At 41.4% G+C, this 22,110-nt stretch overlaps 1 protein-coding gene across 6 annotated transcripts in view; it reads right to left on the reverse strand.

The window, feature by feature from the left end:
* LOC6550221 (potassium voltage-gated channel protein Shaker) overlaps nt 1–22,110 on the reverse strand; it is a 141,945-nt gene that overhangs the window by 21,657 nt on the left and 98,178 nt on the right. For all 6 annotated transcript variants that reach the window (XM_015155308.2, XM_026982256.1, XM_026982257.1 and 3 more), the window contains 5 exons: nt 2,355–2,478; nt 2,115–2,283; nt 1,811–1,907; nt 573–768; nt 352–473 (listed from right to left, as the gene is read on the reverse strand). In XM_015155308.2, coding sequence (XP_015010794.1) covers nt 352–473; nt 573–768; nt 1,811–1,907; nt 2,115–2,283; nt 2,355–2,478 — 708 coding nt within the window. The remainder of the gene's footprint in view (nt 1–351; nt 474–572; nt 769–1,810; nt 1,908–2,114; nt 2,284–2,354; nt 2,479–22,110) is intronic.

Consider the following 22,110-nt stretch of genomic DNA (forward strand, 5'->3'; position numbering starts at 1 on the left):
GAGAGCAAGAGAGAGAGAAAGAGAGAGGGAGATTTGTAAGAGAGAGATAGAAGATTTCAGATTGAAATAGTTCAATTAAACCATTAGTGTCGAACATAAGCAAAGCAACAGACAGAGAAATATAAGTATAATAGTTGTATGTAAAATATATAAAAAATATAAAAAAAAACAAGAGAAAACAGAAAATGAATCAATGTTCGTACTCAATTAGAAACATAGTTTTTTTTAAGAAGGATGGATAGAGAGATATTGTATTCGAGTTCAAGTTCAAACTAATATTTCTCTTTCGTTCGCTTAGCTTATAATTAGGTGTATGCATAAATAGATATTTCATGGAAGAGAGCTGCCTACCTGACAGTTAGTTCAAATGTAAACCAAATAATACATAACGTTTCTATAAGGAAGAAAGGATCTGTGATGTCAGGCACCTCGTCTTCCTCGATTTTTGTGCCATTTGTTGTTGTATTGAACACCTGAAAGTATGGTACACAGAAACACAACAAAAAGAAGGAAAGAAAGATATGGATTTGTATCCCTTGGAGGTCCTGCGTTTTGGCTTGATTCGTACGCACCTTGTAATGCTTAAATTCGGGTAATGTTTCTAGACAAAATATAACAATTGATAGCAATATAACAAATACACTAATTATGGCTACAACTCTGGCGGCTTGCGAACTTTCTGGATACTCGAAGAGCAGCCAGACTTTTCTCTGCTTCTCATTATCCGGTAATGGTCTTTCTTCCTCTTTAATAAAGCCTTCATCCTCTCTGCAAGTAGAAAATATATTTACGGTTTCTGTTAGTACTAAACAAGCCATTTAACTTTCTAGTTATGATGTGGGAGTGAGGTTAAGGTGTGTGTGGCGTTCGTTGAGTATTTTTGGTATCTTTAAGGCACAGATTTTGTTTATTGGTTCGCAACTCTAATCGGAAGCAGGCAAAAGGCTTAAATCGAAAGCTAAGCTTGAGTAAAAATTAAGAAATAAAGCCGTAATAGAAGCGTTGACTCATTTATGGCATTGGCAATTAGCTAAGAGTTGAAATATATTAAGTAGGCTTCTTCCTGCTGCATCCTTGATCGTCCTATCCTCGGTTGACATTCCGCTCTCCATTTCCGCTTCACGGGTCCGGCCACACTGCCCCCCGTGCCGTATGAACAAAATTTTAGGCTGGTGGTCAAGTGATTAACATTCACTTTCGCAATCGCAGTCGATCTCGGTCCAGAGTCCAGTCCATCTAGATTTGCGTTATTTGCTTTATACAATTTGCTCCCAGCTTGCCATCGGTGGAGATGCTTAAGTTCTCAGGGAAAGCGGTTAACTAGATACAAGGCATTAAATTAAACTTAATTTTACTGTTGCATGTATAAGTATTCTACATATTTGATGACTCCAAAGCCAAAGCTGTTCGATTAGAATACTTCGATTTATTGAGAATTTATTAATGCATTGTACAAAGGCTTTCCCTTTGAACCGCACTTTCAGCCAACGCAATATGTATATATTGGTACGAGTATGTTTGTATTTAAGCCAAGTCTAATTCTATTCTATGTCTATGTTTAATGTGCGTGTGTCGGTCTGTTTGCCGTGTTGCATGTCTCATTACGCTGATTCGATAAAAAAATTTGCCGTGCTACCAATATAGAAATAAACCGAACCAAATTATTGCCCTATTTATATTTGATTTGCTTTAGTTCTTTGTTTACATTTTGTTAGTTTCGTTTTGGTTGGGGTTTTGTTTTAGTATTTGTATTGATTTTTTTTTTGGTAGGGGAGTTTGGGAATTTCTAGTGGGCAACACGTGGGCTTACCTGAATTTATTAATTGCTTGATCACCTAATTCATAAAATTTTATTTCTTCACTAAATACGTCTAAAGGGACATTGACCGGTCTCCGTAGTCGGCCACCTGTGGATGAACGTGATGTGTGTGTATTTGTTTGTGGGATGGTGAGTTGGTGGTGGTTTATGAATAAAGTCAAGTATTCATTGTTTGTTGTTCGGCGACGACGAGGATTTATAGAGAGAGAAATAGAGAAACATTAGCCATGGGTTGCACAAAAGTTGCATTAGATTTTCGGGCAAGGGGTACTATTTGAATGCACTGAATGCTTACCACTCTGATAATAGTATAAAATCGCATCGAAGCTCGGTCGACTACGGTCAAAAAAATATTCATTTCTAAGCGGGTCAAAGTACCGTAATCTCCGAGCTGGATCCCCAAGCAGCGTGTCCGGGAATTGATTTAACGTACGTAGTTGTGTCTCAAACCTTAATCCGCTTACCTGGATTGGAGTAGAGCAGTGGTAGAAGTGGGTTAAGTTATGAGTATCCAGTATTCGTTTCGGTTACTCACATTTATAACGACTCTTTCGCAGAAATCATGATCGTGAGGAATGGGTTCAAAGTGTTGCGGTCCGCCACCAAAGCCATGACCAGCCCCCCCTTCTTCGTCTTGACTGCTCAATTTGGGCAAAGACCTGCGAATTGAGAAAATAATAGAAGTAATTAAAGCATTGGATTAAAACCGAGATGTACAAGACATATCTATTAGTATTTACATGTATAACAAGTAGTTTAGTATTTACAGTAATATTTCCTTTGAAGGGATTTAAGGTACCTCTATAATCGGCTCTAAACAGAAAAGGCATATGCTACCTTTAGTGGGGCATTTGAGATGCAATATACTATATGCAATATACCCCCCTTAAGTATGGAGGTTGAGAAGCGCGGAGGAAGGCGCTCCACATTTTTCTTAGGAGCCTGTCGCTTGCATTTGATTTGATTACCTAAAATACCGCCAAGAGTAAGAGTAATTACTTTGCCATTACTTAGCCTACAGTCATTTAATTTACATTTGACTTTATTTTTAACAGAAAGCCGCGACTTTCCATAATTAAAGCATTGGATTAAAACCGAGATGTACAAGACATATCTATTAGTATTAACATGTATAACAAGTAGTTTACTAGTTACAGTAATATTTCCTTTGAAGGGATTTAAGGTACCTCTATAATCGGCTCTAAACAGAAAAGGCATATGATACCTTTAGTGGGGCATTTGAGATGCAATATACTATATGCAATATACGCCCCTTAAGTATGGATGTTGAGAAGCGCGGAGGAAGGCGCTCCACATTTTTCTTAAGAGCCTGTCGCTTGCATTTGATTTGATTACCTAAAATACCGCCAAGAGTAAGAGTAATTACTTTGACATTACTTAGCCTACAGTCATTTAATTTACATTTGACTTTATTTTTAACAGAAATCCGCGACTTTCCATAATTAAAGCATTGGATTAAAACCGAGATGTACAAGACATATCTATTAGTATTTACATGTATAACAAGTAGTTTAGTATTTACAATAATATTTCCTTTGAAGGGATTTAAGGTACCTCTATAATCGGCTCTAAACAGAAAAGGCATATGCTACCTTTAGTGGGGCATTTGAGATGCAATATACTATATGCAATATACGCCCCTTAAGTATGGAGGTTGAGAAGCGCGGAGGAAGGCGCTCCACATTTTTCTTAAGAGCCTGTCGCTTGCATTTGATTTGATTACCTAAAATACCGCCAAGAGTAAGAGTAATTACTTTGACATTACTTAGCCTACAGTCATTTAATTTACATTTGACTTTATTTTTAACAGAAAGCCGCGACTTTCCATAATTAAAGCATTGAATTAAAACCGAGATGTACAAGACATATCTATTAGAATTAACATGTATAACAAGTAGTTTACTAGTTACAGTAATATTTCCTTTGAAGGGATTTAAGGTACCTCTATAATCGGCTCTAAACAGAAAAGGCATATGATACCTTTAGTGGGGCATTTGAGATGCACAGAAAAAGGTAGCACTTAATTAAAACCCAATCAACCATATGCAATATAAGCCCCTTAAGTATGGATGTTGAGAAGCGCGGAGGAAGGCGCTCCACATTTTTCTTAAGAGCCTGTCGCTTGCATTTGATTTGATTACTTAAAATACCACCAAGAGTAAGAGTAATTACTTTGCCATTACTTAGCCTACAGTCATATTATTTACATTTGACTTTATTTTTAACAGAAAGCCGCGACTTTCCATAATTAAAGCATTGGATTAAAACCGAGATGTACAAGCCATATCTATTAGTATTAACATGTATAACAAGTAGTTTATTAGTTACAGTAATATTTCCTTTGAAGGGATTTAAGGTACCTCTATAATCGGCTCTAAACAGAAAAGGCATATGCTACCTTTAGTGGGGCATTTGAGATGTACAGAAAAAGGTAGCACTTAATTAATACCCAATCAACCATATGCAATATAAGCCCCTTAAGTATGGAGGTTGAGAAGCGCGGAGGAAGGCGCTCCACATTTTTCTTAAGAGCCTGTCGCTTGCATTTGATTTGATTATCTAAAATACCGCCAAGAGTAAGAGTAATTACTTTGCCATTACTTAGCCTACAGTCATTTAATTTACATTTGACTTTATTTTTAACAGAAAGCCGCGACTTTCCATAATTAAGGCATTCGATTAAAACCGAGATGTACAAGACATATCTATTAGTATTAACATGTATAACAAGTAGTTTACTAGTTACTAGTTACTAGTTACAGTAATATTTCCTTTGAAGGGATTTAAGGTACCTCTATAATCGGCTCTAAACAGAAAAGGCATATGATACCTTTAGTGGGGCATTTGAGATGCACAGAAAAAGGTAGCACTTAATTAAAACCCAATCAACCATATGCAATATAAGCCCCTTAAGTATGGATGTTGAGAAGCGCGGAGGAAGGCGCTCCACATTTTTCTTAAGAGCCTGTCGCTTGCATTTGATTTGATTACTTAAAATACCGCCAAGAGTAAGAGTAATTACTTTGCCATTACTTAGCCTACAGTCATTTAATTTACATTTGACTTTATTTTTAACAGAAAGCCGCGACTTTCCATAATTAAAGCATTGGATTAAAACCGAGATGTACAAGACATATCTATTAGTATTAACATGTATAACAAGTAGTTTACTAGTTACTAGTTACTAGTTACAGTAATATTTCCTTTGAAGGGATTTAAGGTACCTCTATAATCGGCTCTAAACAGAAAAGGCATATGATACCTTTAGTGGGGCATTTGAGATGCACAGAAAAAGGTAGCACTTAATTAAAACCCAATCAACCATATGCAATATAAGCCCCTTAAGTATGGATGTTGAGAAGCGCGGAGGAAGGCGCTCCACATTTTTCTAAGAGCCTGTCGGTTGCATTTGATTTGATTACCTAAAATACCGCCAAGAGTAATTACTTTTGCCATTACTTAGCCTACAGTCATTTAATTTACATTTGACTTTATTTTTAACGGAAAGCCGCGACTCCATTATTCAATGCCTTCGATCTTTAAGCTCTCCAGTGGCCTGGTCTTTAATTACTTATCGGCTCGAATCAATTTCCAGATGCTATGCCATTGAATATTCAATGGCCATGCATATTGAATGGCCGGCGGCAGACGGGGATTTTCAGTCTCACTTTCTCGATTTCAAATTGCAATTCGCAATTTCGTTGCCAACCCATTTTTGTAGATACGAGAACGAGTGGGTGGATACCCAGAAGATACTCGTAAACCGTTTCCATTTGGCTTAGGCCTTGTTCAAATTAAATTCATTGCACTCCAAGTATATATAGATATATGTATGGTTGTATGCGTGTACGCCGGCAATATACTTATGTTTACACTTGTAATTGACATTGTATTACAATCGCATATAAAAACGGCCCAACGAGTGGGGCCCAACCACAGAAACCCCATTATTATCGTCATCATCATCATCGAACCACTCACACTTACACCCACACCCACACCCACCGAACCACCCGTTTGCTGGCAGAATGCCCAACATTTTCCGCCCTTATCGCTGATGTTGCTGACAATGTGCAATTGTTGCTGCTGTTGCAGCTGCAATTGTTGCTGCTGTTGCTGCTGGCAACTTTTTGGCGTTGCATGGCAGGTTGCCGTTGCCTGCTTTCTGGCGCCGTGCCGTGGCATTTAATTAAGCGTGTAAGTGCACTGGCCCACCTCCAAAAACCCATAGCCTTGTCCTCATCCCCATCGTTATCCACCGCCCACATCAGTTATCCCCTCCACTCGACTGAAATAATGGCGAGCGCCTGGCCGAACAAATTGTTTGTCGGCATAAATCTTTTCCGGTTGCAACTCCATCTTGGCACAGCGACTGCTTATTCATATTTATGGTCGCACATGTGGTCAACACAATAATGGCATTATAAATTCTCTTTCATAGCATATTTGCTCACGATAAAATAAAGTAATTTGTGTGTCCGATAAACAGATCAACACCTATTTGTAACTTGGGGCAAACTACACCACTTAAGTTCGCGCTTTTGAGGAGCGCAGCGGATGATTAACATCGTATTGCAAAATGAGTTGAAACAAAATACATTTCTTTTAAATAGGATCAACACTTATTAGTATGTATCTAATGAGAAGTGCAGAGGAATAAATAAATAAAATAAAGTTGTTTATCGTAAGTAATTTAGTGTGCCACTTTAAAGTGGCACAATACACCCCCTTAACTGACGTATAAATAGTTAATACCGTAGGCGTTGGCATTCTATTAACGCGGTCTATAATTTCGTAATGATATACAGCTTATGTACCTTTAATTGGCACATTGTTCGGTGTGACGTCAGCAGCTGTTGCAAGCCGCATAAAATAGGGTGCAAGGTGAAAAATACCGGTTCAAACGAAATGTCAACAAACAATTTAGGCCCTGGTGAGCTGGGCTTCGGTTCTTAGCCGACTTTCCGCCATTTAAACCATCTCTCCACCCATGTACAGTGTAGTACATGGAAGCAACTTTCTTGTTTATCTACTATATGCAAATGACGGTGGGAAATTTATGCATACGTTAACGCTCCGTCTCTGTCTCTATCTCTGTCTCCCTCGTCCATTCTCCATTTGTCCCCGTCTCTGTTGCACTTGATGGCGTGTATATAGGTCAGCGGCACAGCCTGATGCGGCTGTGACGTCATTGTCGCCTCTTTTCTAGATGCCGCCGTTGTCGATGTGTCGGTGCTCTGCTGCAGCGACCTATTTACAAGATACATATGTATCCACAAGTCGCTACGTGAGTCGAGTTGATTCGAGTAGAGTCGAGTTGATTCGATTAGAGTCGAGTCGATTGAAGTCGAGTCTCACCCACTTCCGCAATGTTCTGCAGATGGATTGCATAAGTCGAAAAGCTGTAACTGTAACTGCAACTGCAACTGCAACTGAAACTGCAACTGCAACTGCAACTGCAACTGCACCTGCCACTGAAACGGAAACGAAAACGGCGCTGGTTGAAGTTCAACGCAAAGTCGAAAAATCAAAGGGGAATTTTCGCTAACTGGTATGTATGTGTGAGTATCCTGGTATCTGGCATGTGCAAAGTGTTTGGTTCTGTGTATTGGTGCCAGTTTCTCTTTGTCCGGTCAAGGCAACGTCAGCCTCAGTCCTTAGACCTCCCAAGACCCCGACAACCGACAACCAACAGTCGACAACCGAGACCCAACCTCCAATTCTCCTTTTTCGTGGACTATTTTTAGAAGCGTCAACAACGGCATGGTGAAATTTATGAATTAATGCGATGGCGAAAGGAAATTTAAGGCATGCACACGCACACACCCGAAGGAGCCTTGAACTGGGGGAGTGCACTTGCACCCATTCGCCCAGTCGGTCCTCATTGAGGATTTGCTTATGCATGCCGCACATTCCAGCTGCGCATCTGCAAGTTAATCAAGCATTGGGACCACATCTGCGGATTATTTTCGCCACTTAAGAAGCGCAGAGGATTTCCCCACTAATGGGGAAATTAAATGAACTGAATATATTAGGCTTGCCCATTATGCGCTTCACATACTCGCCATCACTTAAGTGCGCCCATTGAGAATCGCCGAGAAGGGCGAAACTGTAAGTCCACATACATCTGGTATTAAGGCAGCTAATTGATATGATGGAAACACTTGAAAACTCGTTTAATTAAAAGGCACAGATAAACAGATTGATGCATATTTTCCGTCATCTAAGTAAACTCCTTGAGAAGCGCCGAGAACGGCGCTCGTTTTTAGAGATATTGTCAGAAGCTTATGCACTAATACAACTGTCTTAAAATACCGAAAACATTTGATCATCACTTTTGATTGATTGATAATGACGTGTCCGCCCACACATTCATTCTTACGGATGCTCTAAAAACCAAGCCTGATAACTACTTTGTTCAGGCGCGACTTTGTGTGCGGCCCACGGCCGAATCGATTCCCCTATGGGAAATAGCATTGATAAAGCCCCCCCCCCCCACTGGGGTCAGTACATGGGCATACGTGGAGGGGGTGGGGATCGGACGAGGGGAGCGTGTCAACATGATTCAATCAACGCCGCCAAACGAGAGGCGCCGCAGGCTGTGCAAGGTGAATGCGAATGGGAAACTCGATTCGGTGCTGACGTCACAAACGGCATTCGACTGACAAAGTTTTGAGCCTGAATATGAATAAGTGAATATGCACCTGGAGCTGAGATCCTAATCCAGATGGCAGTTAAAATCGTTGAATAAGTTGAAAATCTTGAATCAGTGAAACTTTGCCTCAACTTAAAATTGCCGGAGTTTTCAGTTGATAGAAGCATATGAAATCCAAATATCCACTATATTCATCAATTGCATTTCCTTGAAATCGTTGTGCACTGTGTAAACACTTCCCCTGTTTTTTGTTTTTTTTCGGTTTTCCAGATTTGCATTGCATTTCAACAATTTGCCTTGGAAATACACCTGCCGTCCGGAATTGCAGCCGGATCCGGATCCGGGGCCATCAATCGCCAGACGGGGGATCGGGAATCACGGCCGCCGCAGCGTTGAATTATGCAAATCCCTGGCTGAAAGATTCACGGACGGATAGCTGGATAGTCGGACGGACTAGCCAACTAGTGACTACCAACTGGCCTGCCCTTTTGTGACCTTGGCCAGTTGCGTGCACAATTTGTGTGGGCTGTGGGTATGTTACTCGTGATTTACATTTTGTCGGCACATAGGGTATACCGTGCATGTGAAATAATATTAGAATTTTATTTGGGCCTTTTATTTGGGACTCGTCAAAGGATATCTGTTGGTAACGTTGTAAGATCGTAAGATAGATGGTATGTAGAAATTTTATACATATATTTGGCACTTTGCCTTCTCATTCTCATTCTCATTTTCCGTTTCCGTTTGGTTTTTTATTATTTTTGGCAACCATTCTCAGGTGCAACTCGTGTGCACCGACAGGCTTGCATGTTCAGCTAACAACAACAAGCCAAGTGGGTGGAGAAAGTGGGGTGAAAGTGGGTGGGGGAGTGGGTGGGGGAGTGGGTGGAGGAGTGGGAGTGGGCGAAAGCTTGTTGCCTGTCGCCTTCTATTTTCTGTTTTCGGTGCTGTTTGCATTTACCAATGCACGCGTGGCCAGCAAAGAATGAATGAAAGGGGCTGTGTATTGAAAATGGAGAAGGCGTTGGGGAAAGTTACGGAGAAAGGGCACTGGCGAGGCGCAAAAAATGCTGGAAAAGTGTGCACGTCAGGCATTTTAAACATGTTCCGCTATTTGAAACTTTTCGTCGTTTATTATTCGAAAAAGGCAGGCTTAGCTTAAAGAAAAGTAACAATGGAACGGGCGGTAGGGAGTTCGGGCGTGGTAGGGGGGACAGGATACAAAAAAAGGACAGGAAACGAACTTGTTAAGCGCGCAATTTAAAAGCGAAGCGAACTTCCCCAAACGTGAAACTTTTCAAATGTCTCAAGTGCGTCAAAGGAGCAGGAGTTAGCGGAGTGGACGCAGAGGGGGTTGTCAGGATTGTCAAAGGGTTGGAAAAGCGGGTGGAAAACGGTGGAAAGGACACTTGACTGCGGAGAGACAGCAGGAGATCGAGGACCCTTAATAGAGACTCTCAAAAATGCAATCAGTTCATGGCCCTTCAGTAGGCATAAGACAATCAAAGGGCTCAGTGAAATATTCATTGATCAATATTTCATGGTTTTAAAGCGTAAATTTCAATAAGAGTAATTAAGCTGATAAATTGCAGTCTAGGTTGGTGGTCAAGTTGGGCTATACTATCTTATATATTAACTGCTAAATGAAAACCAATTAAAGATGGAATGCCTATTCTCCACTTATTGTGGTAACATTTGATTACAAAAGATAAGATTTGGTGTACATGGAATGAAATGCATCTCTATTGATTTACAGAAGTGGTACATTAAATGGATTCACAGCAGTGGCACATATGTCTTTCAAAGTGAGCAAAATGTTTCAAGTTTCAGTTAGTTCAACAAATCAGTAAAACACCCAAGGGTCAAAGGTTTCGCAGAGTAGAAGAGGAGTAGTTGACCCACAACCTTTTCTTTCCCTTTCCAGCACCAAGTTGCAATTCGAGATAGCTGCCAATTGTCTTGGCCACAATCAAAAGTAATCCCCATTCAATTTGTTAAGTCCCCAAAACCGTTTAATACATATCAAGCCCCCCCAACCCCCCCATCCGGCGCTTTGTGTGGTTTTAATTTTAATGCACCGCAGTATCTGAAACTGAGGGGTTTTTTGGATTTTCGTGGCGAAAGTCAAGCGAGTGAAAGCAAGATAAAGCGAAAATGGCGAGACATGCATGTGTGTGTTTGCAGGCACTGAAGACATGGGGGGTAGGTCTTTATAGCACACACTCACACACACACACACACACCTCCCTCATTGTTGGCTGTGTTCGCTGTCCATTGTTCGGTGGCTTTGTTGTTCGTTGTTTGCTGCTGCCGTTGACGGCGCTTGTCGCCTCGTCGCTGCCAGCAACAACTACAACTGCCTCCACTACCAACACTATTGCCAGCAAAAAAAGCAGCAACAGCAACAGCAACAACAGCAACGGCAGTCGGGATCAAAAGTCAAGAACAATGACAGCAAATAGCAAGCGGCAAGCAGCCAGCAGCGGGCAAAAGTCAAGTTGCAAGTTGAAATGTGCGGCAATTGTTTGCTTGGGTAAAAGGCAAAGTGAAAGCGTAAGCCTCGTCAATCAACAACAACAAGAGCAGCAAGGGGCAGACTGATGTGTAGGGACACTGGGCAAAATGTTTTGTATATATCGTCAACTTTGAGAGAATATATGAAATGCCTTAGATTTTAGTCAAAGAGCAGAAATTAAGCCACAATATGGTGCCAAAAGATATATGCATTTAAGTATATGGTAATTTCCAAGCAAGCACCAGATTTATTCAATACAACTTTTACAGTTTGTTTTTTCTCACTGCAGGATACACGAAAGTACTTGGTGTCAGCGATTTTGGTGGCTTGAATTGCTTTCGCCAGCGACGGGCATCAATTTACCAATTTAGTTAGATGCATTGGATTCGCTCTTCATTTGTTCTTGAACTTCTGCTCGGGGAAAATGCTTTCGCCCTACAAAGGAAAACCATAGAAGCGGAGGAGGAAGGGGGAAAGCACATCGTTATCGATGTCAAACTCATGTCAATTCACTGAGACGATTACAGGATATCATCAAAGGATATTGTTATGTCTCAATCGGCTGAAAAGGCAGCGGGGGAAAGACTGAATGAATGAACGAATGAATGAATGATGGTGGGGGCTCCGGTCTGGGGCCATTGGAATGTTAATGATATTGATGCTGTGCCACTTTTGTGTTTGCCGTTTGGGCAGCTGTCAATGTCACATTGCGCATACGCCGCATTGACCCACCCACCATTTCGCACCGCAGTGGTAGTGCGAGTGAGTGTGGGTGTCTGTGTTTCTGTCTGTTTGTGCATCTGCATTCACATTTACATTCACTCTTCTGCGGCTGCCGCTTCATCATTTGTCATTCATCATCATCGCGAAGGGATGCGCGCCCTAGGGTATGCAATGAATTTCGTGACCGGCGGTTGACATATTGCGTCTCTTCTGCATTTCAATTTGGCAGGCTAACTAGCACCCCATGGTTTTATTTTCCTAGTATCGCACTGTATTTCATTTCATTTATGACATGCACATTTTTCAGAGGTAGTTCAACTAAATTCGTAACTTAGTTATTGAACGAAAAGTAGGATTATATTGTGGAATGTTGTCTTAAAACATATAAACATATTCAGCAAGATCAGTTTGCCCTAAAAAAGATATGATTATCTAGTTGCAGATAGTAAATATATTTAAGTTTCGCTTGGAAAATGTGGGAAATAGTCTATAAGGATATCTTTAAAAAAGCCAGTGACCATAACCATGTTTTCCGCCATGTTCATAGATCTAAAGTACCAGCAAAAAAGGCACTTTTGCGCAGCTCCCCGTTTGTTTGCTCGAGATAAACGTTATGGTATCTGGGTAAGCAGATCGTACAAGGACCTTACCTATCGCAGAGAAGAGGGGGCGAGGCGTTGGATAGGTTTTCACCGCTCAACGGCTGCTCCTGGCGCGGTCGCAGGACCGGTGTGAGGCCCCATCGCTCGATGAAATCGATGCGGGAAATGGTTGAGGACGAGCAAGTGGTGCGAATCGCTAATTGCGCCAATGCTCAGGCTGCTCGGATGGCGTATCCTGGCCGCGCCCTCGACCTCGTCCTGCGGCTGCTCCACTTTACGTAAATCCACTTGCGATGCTGGTGGTGCGGTGGTGGTGGTGCTGCTGCTGGTGCTGCTGCTTCTGATGCTTCTTGTCCGGAGCACCTTCTGTTATTTGGCGAGCTCCTTGGTTTTGGGCACCTCCGTGCAGCTGCTTCTGGCCATTAAGATTGCTTTGGCTCCTATTTCGGCTAGCATTTGGCAATGGCTTGGAAGTCCTTTGGGTTTTTCTCTTTCAATTTGGGCTAGTTGAAGACGAGTCTGGGATTTTGTTGTTCTATATATGTACGAGTACATATATGGATTTACTTGTATATTAAAGTTGCTTGTTTTGCTTGGCTTTTAGAATTGTTTTTTTTTTCTTTGGCAATTAGGCAATGCTCTTTCCACTTTGGTGTTGACATTGCTTTCGGCGTTATTTGTCACATATGTATATTTTTAGCTGCAGTTTAACATTTATTTATGAATGTTAGCTTTCTGTTGCACCATTTATTTTTCAAACAAAAAAAAAAAAGATGGAAGCACACACGCACACACACATGCACGAAATCGTTTCATTTGAACCGGAAACAGCTAGTGAAAATGGCAATTTCCGCTTTTAGAAAGCACTCATACAAGTTTTAGCTTGTTTTGAATTTATTGGGTAAAAATAGGCTGGCAGCAAATAGCCAGCGAGATGTCCTTTACCTATTGATTTTTCGGAGCCTAGATTTTTCGAAATTTATTTATGGGCGGCATTTAAAGCGTTTTTTATTCAGCCCTCTACTCTCAACCTCTGGCACTTTTACCGATTTTTGTTTGGAGTAATTGCAATTGATTGCGAGTGGAGAGCAATCTGCTGTTTGTTGTTTTTGGCGCGACTTTTCGATTGGGGAACAACAACCTTGAACCTTTCGGTTCGGCTGAGAGAAATTGGGCAGCAGAATTGATTGGGGAGGCAGAACAGGTGAACTCGAGACACACACACACACATACATACGTACATGCACGCACACACACGTATCCTCGAATGTAAATGGCCCACGCCTTAACTTATTTTCGGAGGTGTTTTATTTTAGATTACTGCACACACACAACACAACAGAAAAACAACTTTTGCACGGGGCTACACACATATGTATATTTATGATATTTTTAGAATTAACTAAGGAAGATTTATTCTTTGATTTGTCCCACAGGCCTTCTTTTCATCGTTATTTTTCTATCTTTTTTCAAAGCAAGTGAGGTAAAGGGAGCGGATTTATCCCGCTGGTCGCTCTATGCCTGTCGCCTTTCGCTAGGTTTCCAGTTCGAGGGCCAGCAGAACAAACAACTGGAAGAGCGCGCAAAAACGTGGCCCGGCACAAGCTGGGAATGGAACGGTGGAGCGGAGCGGAACGGCCGGCAATGGAACGCGGGGAACGGCGGAAGTGGCACGCACCGAAACGGACAGCGAGGCAAAAAGGACGAAAGGCGACGACGAATGTTGGGCCATAAGTGGCAAGCGAGAAATTGAAGCGTGTAAGCGCTTAACTGGCGATGTAATGACACCGACGCACACACACTTACGCTCTCTTGCGCGCACACACACACACGCGCACGTGTGGCGTGTGTGTATAACAAAATAACACCAATACGAGGGCAAAGCTCGTGAGTCATTGTAAGGAGAGAAAGAGAGGGCGAGGGAAAGACAGTGAGAGCGCGAAGGATGTTGAGTCAAAAAGGGAAATTCTAAGGCCCTGCACAATGGGAAACTTGTTGGCGGATTTATGCAAACCCATACACACGCACAATTCAAGTGAGCGAGCGAGAGAGATTGCGTGTCCTGGCCGCGTTTGCCGTTTGTCCGCTGTGCTGCCTCGTTTATTGGCGTTTCCTGCTTCGCCCGCTGCTTCGCTGGCTTCGCAGCCTAGCGTATTGTGCGCTTTTCCATTATCTTTGCCGTTATTATCAGACACCTCCGCTACACCTATCTCCCACTCTCTCTCTTCCTCTTTCAGAAGTGTTAAGCAGCTGTCCGTTTTTTTCTTGTTTGCTATTGCGTCTGCGTGTTTGCCGCATATATATACATAGATATACCAGTGTATATGTGTGTGTGTGTGTGTGGTTGTGTGAGGGTCCTTTGGGGCCGGGAATTTTGCTAGGCCGGGAAAAAGTGAACCGGGTCCCCATTGCCTGCCCACTTTCATCTCTTCGCATCTCTCACGATTTTCGTTTCCTTTGGCTTTTCTATTTTTTCGGTGCGCGCAGTAAATACTTAACCCCCTCCCACAAGAAAAGAAAAAAAAACCTAAAGAAAGGTAGAGCGAGGGAGAGGGGACGAAAGAGAGAGAGAAAGACAGAGAGCTGGCCAGAAAGAGACATCAACTCACGCCTCTGTTGCTGCCTTTGTCTTGTCACGCATTTTGTGGACCTGAACTCAACTCAACTCCAGTTAACTTCACTTCACTTTACTTTTCCCAAGTTGGTCAAACTAAACCGAACTTTTGAGGACTAAAGACATTATGGAAGAAGTTGCACAAGTACCAATACCCTCGACAATTCAACTTTCAGACCTAGTAGCACACATATTTCATATAACTATCTAAACCAGCATTGAAATCCTCATTAGAGATTTAAAACAAAAGCCTTTTCACGCCTAAAACTAAATTAATAATAAAAATGAAGTATTAAATATGTATTAAACATTAATTGATTTATTTTAAAATTCTATTAAACCAAACCGTAACAAAAGAACATAGATAGTTAAGGCTTTTTAGAAAAAGTTAATAACACTTAGAATTTAAGAGGCAGTAATAGTATTTGCAAATTCATTAGAAAATTATAAAATACAGTGAACAAGAAAGACCATAACACAAAAACATAATAAACTAAATTAAAATACATACGATTCGTCCATTGCTGAATCGACTTTCACAAATAAGTTAAATTTTTGTTATGTTCGAATTCGATTTAGGCCTAGTTTTTAGGTATTCAGCTGCCACCTGCCTGTGCTAATTGATTGATGGGTAACCTGCATTGTGTTGACACCTCGACTCCGCTTTTCTCACATTCCCCATTTTCCATTTTCCATTTCCCCGGCAATCACTGCACAAAATTCGCCGCCATCGATCAGTATTTTTCGTGTATTTTTGTGAGCTGTGTGTGCTTTTGGCAACAGTTTGAAGTTCACACGTTGTCAATCTCGGTGTAAACCAAAAGCGAAATCTGAATAGGGACCACCATCTGGCTCATCCATCAATTTCGGCTGTCTGTGTGAGCGTTTTGGCAGCCTCGAAAGGTCAACATCGGCGGCATGCAGGGCATTTAGCATCCAGCATCTGTGTGCCACGAAATTGAGCACTTGCCAAAAGTTTGGGCAAATTGCAGCCAGGTGAGAGGTCGCATGGATAAAGGATGAATTAAGGACTCAATCTAGGGCAGATTTGTGGTTAGCGTGTGCTATTTAGGGCCTGTTGGCCAGCAACAAAAAATAACTCATCCGCACTGTTGAGTGCATATTATGAATATAACGCATACGCCACGTGGACAGTTTGAAGAATTCCGTCGATGCTCTAAATGAAATTCTTGAAGCCTTGTCGTAAATTACATTAAATTTTAAGGGACTCTATAATTGGATAGCTGCCGTTCCTATTTCTTTAAATGAAAAATCTCATTTTAAGTTGAAACACCACGGCGTATGAGTTATGCGAACAGCTACAGCAAATATTAGTTTAATGAAAAGTTAAAGCTCCTACGACTGTAAGACTGAATGGATTATCTTTGTTTGCATAAAATTAATCTTCAACATACAAATAAAAAATCAAGTTTGTGTTGAATTGAACTCTCTGAAATTCATTTTTGAGCCGTTTTAGCTTTAAATATATTGCATGATAGTAAACTAATTTTATACCACCAAGACAAATTAAGGCCAAGCTTAAAAGACATGGAAGAATAAGAATATGGAAAATAATTGTAAATAGCTAAAAAAAAAAAAAACAAATGCCAATGCTTTAAGGATATTTACGTATACGCCTCATTTTCTCCCTTCTGTCTCAGTTTCTTTGGGTATGTGTCGCTGTGTATGTGTGGCTGTGTTTACGTGAAGATGAAGACATAGCGAAAAGAGAGGAATGCTGGGGCAAAGGCAAAGGGACAAACATACACACAATGCAGCAGCAGCAGCAAATTGCCTTTGGAACGTCCTTAAGAAGGATATACCTCAAAAATATTGCTTACAGCGGAATTGCTGCTGATGCTCGCTGTTGTTGTTGTAGCTGTTCAGGTAGTCTGCTGTACAAACAACAAGAACAACAATTGGGGCCTCTCTCTCTCTTTTTTTATCTATCGCTCTCTCTCCCTCTCTCTCTCTGCTTTGCTCCTTCTCTCTGTGATTCTTTCTTCTGCTGGGCAATATGTTATTTGAACACACCCCCGCCTTTCACCTTTCTTCTTGCACTACTTTCTCTTTGGCGGCCACTTGTTCAATGATTTTTTAAGTGCTTATTGGTTTTATTTGCAGTTTTTTCTTGAATTTTATTTATATATTTCTTTGGTTATTTTTGCTAGCTAAAATTGTGTGTTCTTTCGCTTGTTCGGTTTGCTGTTGAATTGAATGGCATGTCAGCGGAATTTCAACGATGCCAAAAATCGCAGAATCCGCACTGCAGACACAATAGATTTACTTTTTAATTTTTTTGTACACTCTGGTCTAATTTTGTTGTTTTGTTTGATATGTCAAGGTTAAGCACACGCACGCAATCCCATGGATTTATGTATCTTTACCGCTCGGTTTTACTCTCCATTTGCCGCACTTTTTTCCATCTTCCTTGCGATTGGTCTTTCACACACACACAGTAGAAAAAAAATGTGTTGTCTTAAAAAAAAGTGTAAAAAAATCGTTTCATTTGTTTCAATTGTTTGATTTTAACACGTTTTCTTTGGCTGGTTGTGAGTGCTATCTGGCTGCTTCTCGGCACTCTTTTTTCTAATTTATTTTTGTTGCCCGCGGCCGTTTCTAGTTCGTCTTTGGCTTTGTGTGCTGCCCCGCCCCCTTTCGCGGCGCCCGCCCCCTTGTTGATGCACTGCCACTGGAACGCCACGAATCGGCAATGGAACACACACACTTCCGCGCACTTTTCCCAGTTTCAGTTTCAGTTTCGATTTCGGTTTGGGATTTGGTTATGGTTTCGATTTCGGTTTCGATTCGGATTCGCATTCAGATATCGGGTATTCTGCATCCTCGTCGGCATCTGCCGTCGGCTGCTGACTGCCAAAGACTGACTCTCGGCAGAGTGTACTGGGCCAGCCACTCGGCGTTCCACTCGGTCCGCTCGGTTCCCCGTTCCGCTGGCCGGCGTTCCCCGTTCCATTCTCAGGCGTTCTTCTGACCGGGGGTCCTCCCAACCGCCGAACCGCCCAAACATCCGCCCAACACTCCTCCGCCTGCGCCCACGGATGGGACAGCTGCTCCGCCGCTGGAAGCTGGAAGCTGTCAGCTGGGCTTCCAGGCTGGGAATCTTGACGAGGAGCGAGCTTGAGCTTTGCCAGATTCCTCAATGAATAAAGCTCACGGGCAAGAGCACCAGGCGGTTGACCCGCTGACAGCTGTCAAAATCGAAGTGCGTTTCTCCTTGCTATGTCACTTCAACTTACATATTTTAAAAATTACCACTTTGTTACAATTAAGTTGTTGTTCTTAATTTCCCTTCAGTTTTAAATTGAATTTGCAGACTTTATTGACCAAAACAAATTTGTATCTCTCAAGTTTTTGTATGACGGGCAATTTATTGTTTTTTTTTTTAATATCATATTTATAGGTTATCAAGAAAAAATTATACCATGGTGTCACCAGGTGCATAAATCTACAAGTAATTATTTAATCTTTATAAACCTGTTGATTTAGATAGGTGCAGGATAAAATGTTATACCATCATGGGATTTAATTTTTTAATCCGTCAAAAAGATTAAGTTATTTATGATAGTATCAATTCACTAGAATGTTGCTTTAGAAATGATTATACTCTAACGACTATTTATGGGATATTTATATGTTATTTTGTCTTTGTCAGTGAAAAGTATACAAATTAAACGTTTAAGACCGTAGAAAACCTAAAGTTGTTGTAATTTTGTATATATTTTTGATTTAATAAATTGAATTGTTTATAATGATGGATATCCGAATAAAACTCTCCAACAGGTTAGTTTATGCTACTGCCGTTTTCAATGTCGGTTGTTTATTTATTTAGCGAGCATTCACTTTTTGATATCCATATTAATTGCTTGCGGAATGCAGCGGAAACGGAACATGGTCAACTGTCAGTTGGCCAGCTGTCAACGAAGTGAGCTTTTGCGCCTGGAAGCCGGAAGCTGTGCGTCTGCGGCCTTTCCGCTTTCCAGCGAAAAGCTCGGCGCGTAGAGGGCGCCACCAAAAGCTCCCACTGCGGATGCTGGGCGCGCACATGAAACCACGAAGATCCTAAACTTAGGTGAATGAATCGGAAAAGCTGGTTTGCTGGTTTGCTGGCTCGGTGGGTTGGTGGGTTAATGGGTCGTTGGGTCATGTCATCCGCATCGATTGCAATCGGCGCAGTTCACCGCCCCCGTGTGACGTCAGTGGGCGGGCCTGACGTCCGCGTATCCTTGACAGAGAGCGGCAAGGCTGAATTCCGAATTCCCACCCAATGTCCTTCGAGCCGCCGCCTAATGGGATTAATCCGGCACATGCGACTCGGACCACCAGGAATGATAAACAACTCAAATTGAATTCGTGTACAAAATCAATTAGTCTGGTACATTGGCCATTGAGTACTAACCCAATATATATATTTATATTAATGTATACAAAAAATGTGTTCATGAAAAACACTTCAAAAGTAGCGAGTACTTCTGTGGAAAATTATGGAAATTGCATTATGAAAAGTATTTTATTTTTAAATTGAAAAATACAATTTTACGCAATATTTATGGATGACATTCATCATAAAAAAACATTTCAACAAATTTCACGTGAGCTTTGTAATTTAATTGCAACTGAAGCATATAGATGTATACATTTATTCTAGTGGAGAACTCTTAAGTTTCCAGGCAATCATAACCATTTTACATCCGTTCGTGTGATATTTATTATTTATGGCGAAACTCGCCACTTTTGCAAGGAGCGACAAAATAATTGGCAGTTTAAGCGAAAAATAATTGAGTTGTAGTTGCATGTCAACGTCGGTGTAATTTAATATTTATTAAGACATATTGCTGATGTCAGATGGACAGTATCACATATGCAATTGAAACATTTCCAAAATCTATATAAATCGTAAGTATTTCAATAACTATTACCCAATTATTTCCAAATCTTGCAGTGTCAAGTGAATAATCAGCACATCTCTTAATTCTTTTGATCAAGTTATTTAACCCAATCGCATTGACTCACAAAATGCTGCCAATTGGTGTGGCCTAAACAAGTACATCAAATGCTTCGATAAGCCAAACCAAAATGCTTTTGGCCAATCAGATACCCAGTACAACAGTACAGTACAACACATCCTTTCGGCAGTTGTGTGTTTCGAACTCGAGGTTGGATCTGCATTGTTCGACTGGCAATTAATCATGCTAAAATATTCATTATGAAGTTGTGCATTTTGTAGCCGTCGCTTTCGATCGATTAGAAGCGTGCTGAAATGCCGGTCACAGGATATATATACACGTGCGTATATATGGAGTCAGTATAATAAATCGTACGCTGGAGCTGTGGTTGCGGAAAACTCGTATTACATCAATTAGCCAGCGCTGGGATATGCAATGGGGTGACTAATTTTTGGCAACTATGCTCGCCTCCAAACGAAACAATAACAAAAGGGCCCGAATGACGCAAATGCGTTTCTGCTTATATGGAAGCGAATTCCCATAGAAAACTGACCATTCACATAATGGGATAATGTCCTGGCTTAGTCGTGCCTGCACTTAACCGATTTCAAACTCCAAATCGAAAGCTAAAACCAGAAAGCCGAAGCTAAAGTCAAAGGCTGTGGGAGCCATAAAATTTTTAGTGCCATGTTATACATTGTAGCCCATCGGCCTGCTGGGTTTTCCCTTTCGTTGTGCGCGGATTTTCCACGCCCCGTGGTGCTGCATTTTTTCCTGACTTTTTCTATATTTTTTTTAGTTCTCTTTGGGTTCGTTGCTATTCAGCTTCTTGTTAAGCTGCTGGCCAAATTTATGGCCAGCAAGGGGTCGGGTGGAGCGCAAAGGCGCGGAAAATGCATATTTTCCGAGGGGCTGGCCATGGGGCCTTGGAGGCGGTGAGCCTGCCTAACGAGGATAACAATAAAGGCGCCGACCAGGATATATCTGCGGTAACCAGGCGAACAGCTGTTCTAACTGGGATCTGCCACAAATTAGGGGACCTAATCGTACATTTTTGAGTTTCAAACTAATCTATTTTGTATGAATTGTTATGCATATGGAACCCAACGATACTGACATATATAACATTAAATAACAAACACTTAACTAGTTTAGTATATTTGTACTATGAGTTTTTTTGCATAAGTTACGGAAATCAGACAATATCATTTGAGTTTCAGATGCCTTTGGCATCGTTAAAAATGATAATAAATTTTTTTAGGATCCGCTTGAATAGTAGCCAATCTGAGAACTATGGCATTATTTTTGCCACCCGCATTTTTAATGAGATTTATGAGATGCCAGGCAGACAGAAGATTGGCGAAAAAAGCTAAAATATCTTTTGGATGAAAGGGCTGCTGCTGGAATTTCATATTCCAGCGCGGCGAGAGGCGATTGGTTCAATTACACGGGACACAAGACCTGGACGAGGACAATTCAGCAACAATGCAACCTCAAACGTCAATGGATGAGGAGCGAGCGTTGAAAATGTGGCCCGCAGCTTTGGCCGACATTCCGGCTACAGTTCGTCCTGCCGCTCCCAGTCGTCCTTTTCGTCCTGGCCCAAAGGCGGACTGGCAGGATCCGAGGGAAACCCAAGGCAGCTGCATAAAATATGCGACCGAGGGGTATGAGCATGGAAAATATACATATTTTCGAGCAAAGGGCCGCAACATGGAAAAAAATGCGAAAAAAAGCGAGACAAATGCCGGAGCCATCGATGGGTGGAAAACTGCGGGAAAATTGTTGGTAAACCACGGGGCTGAGTTTTATACCGCCGAAACTTGTGCAGCGCAGCAAAACAACCTGTAAAATTTATAGCGCATCCTTTGAGTTGCAAGTTGCAAGGATGGGCAAAAAGGACATGGATGGGGACATGGAGGTGAAGGCGGAAAAGGGGGCGTCATCTTGGCGCCATAACTAGCGACCAGTTGGGTATTTTCTTGTGTGTGTGTGTGTCTGATGCTGCTGATGAGCTGAAGCTTACACTGAGAAAAGTTTCATCCACTTCGAAATAGGAATGTCGGAGTTGTTTGCTTTTTACATATCGCTGGATTATATAAATATTCAGATACTTTTTTATGATGCATAGTTCCTTCTAACAAAATCCCTATGCATGCCCTAGTATTTTCACTAATATTCAATTATTTCAATTGAA

The sequence above is a fragment of the Drosophila erecta genome, unplaced genomic scaffold (genome assembly GCF_003286155.1).
Source record: "Drosophila erecta strain 14021-0224.00,06,07 unplaced genomic scaffold, DereRS2 tig00000126-arrow-pilon, whole genome shotgun sequence".
NCBI lineage: Eukaryota > Metazoa > Arthropoda > Insecta > Diptera > Drosophilidae > Drosophila > Drosophila erecta.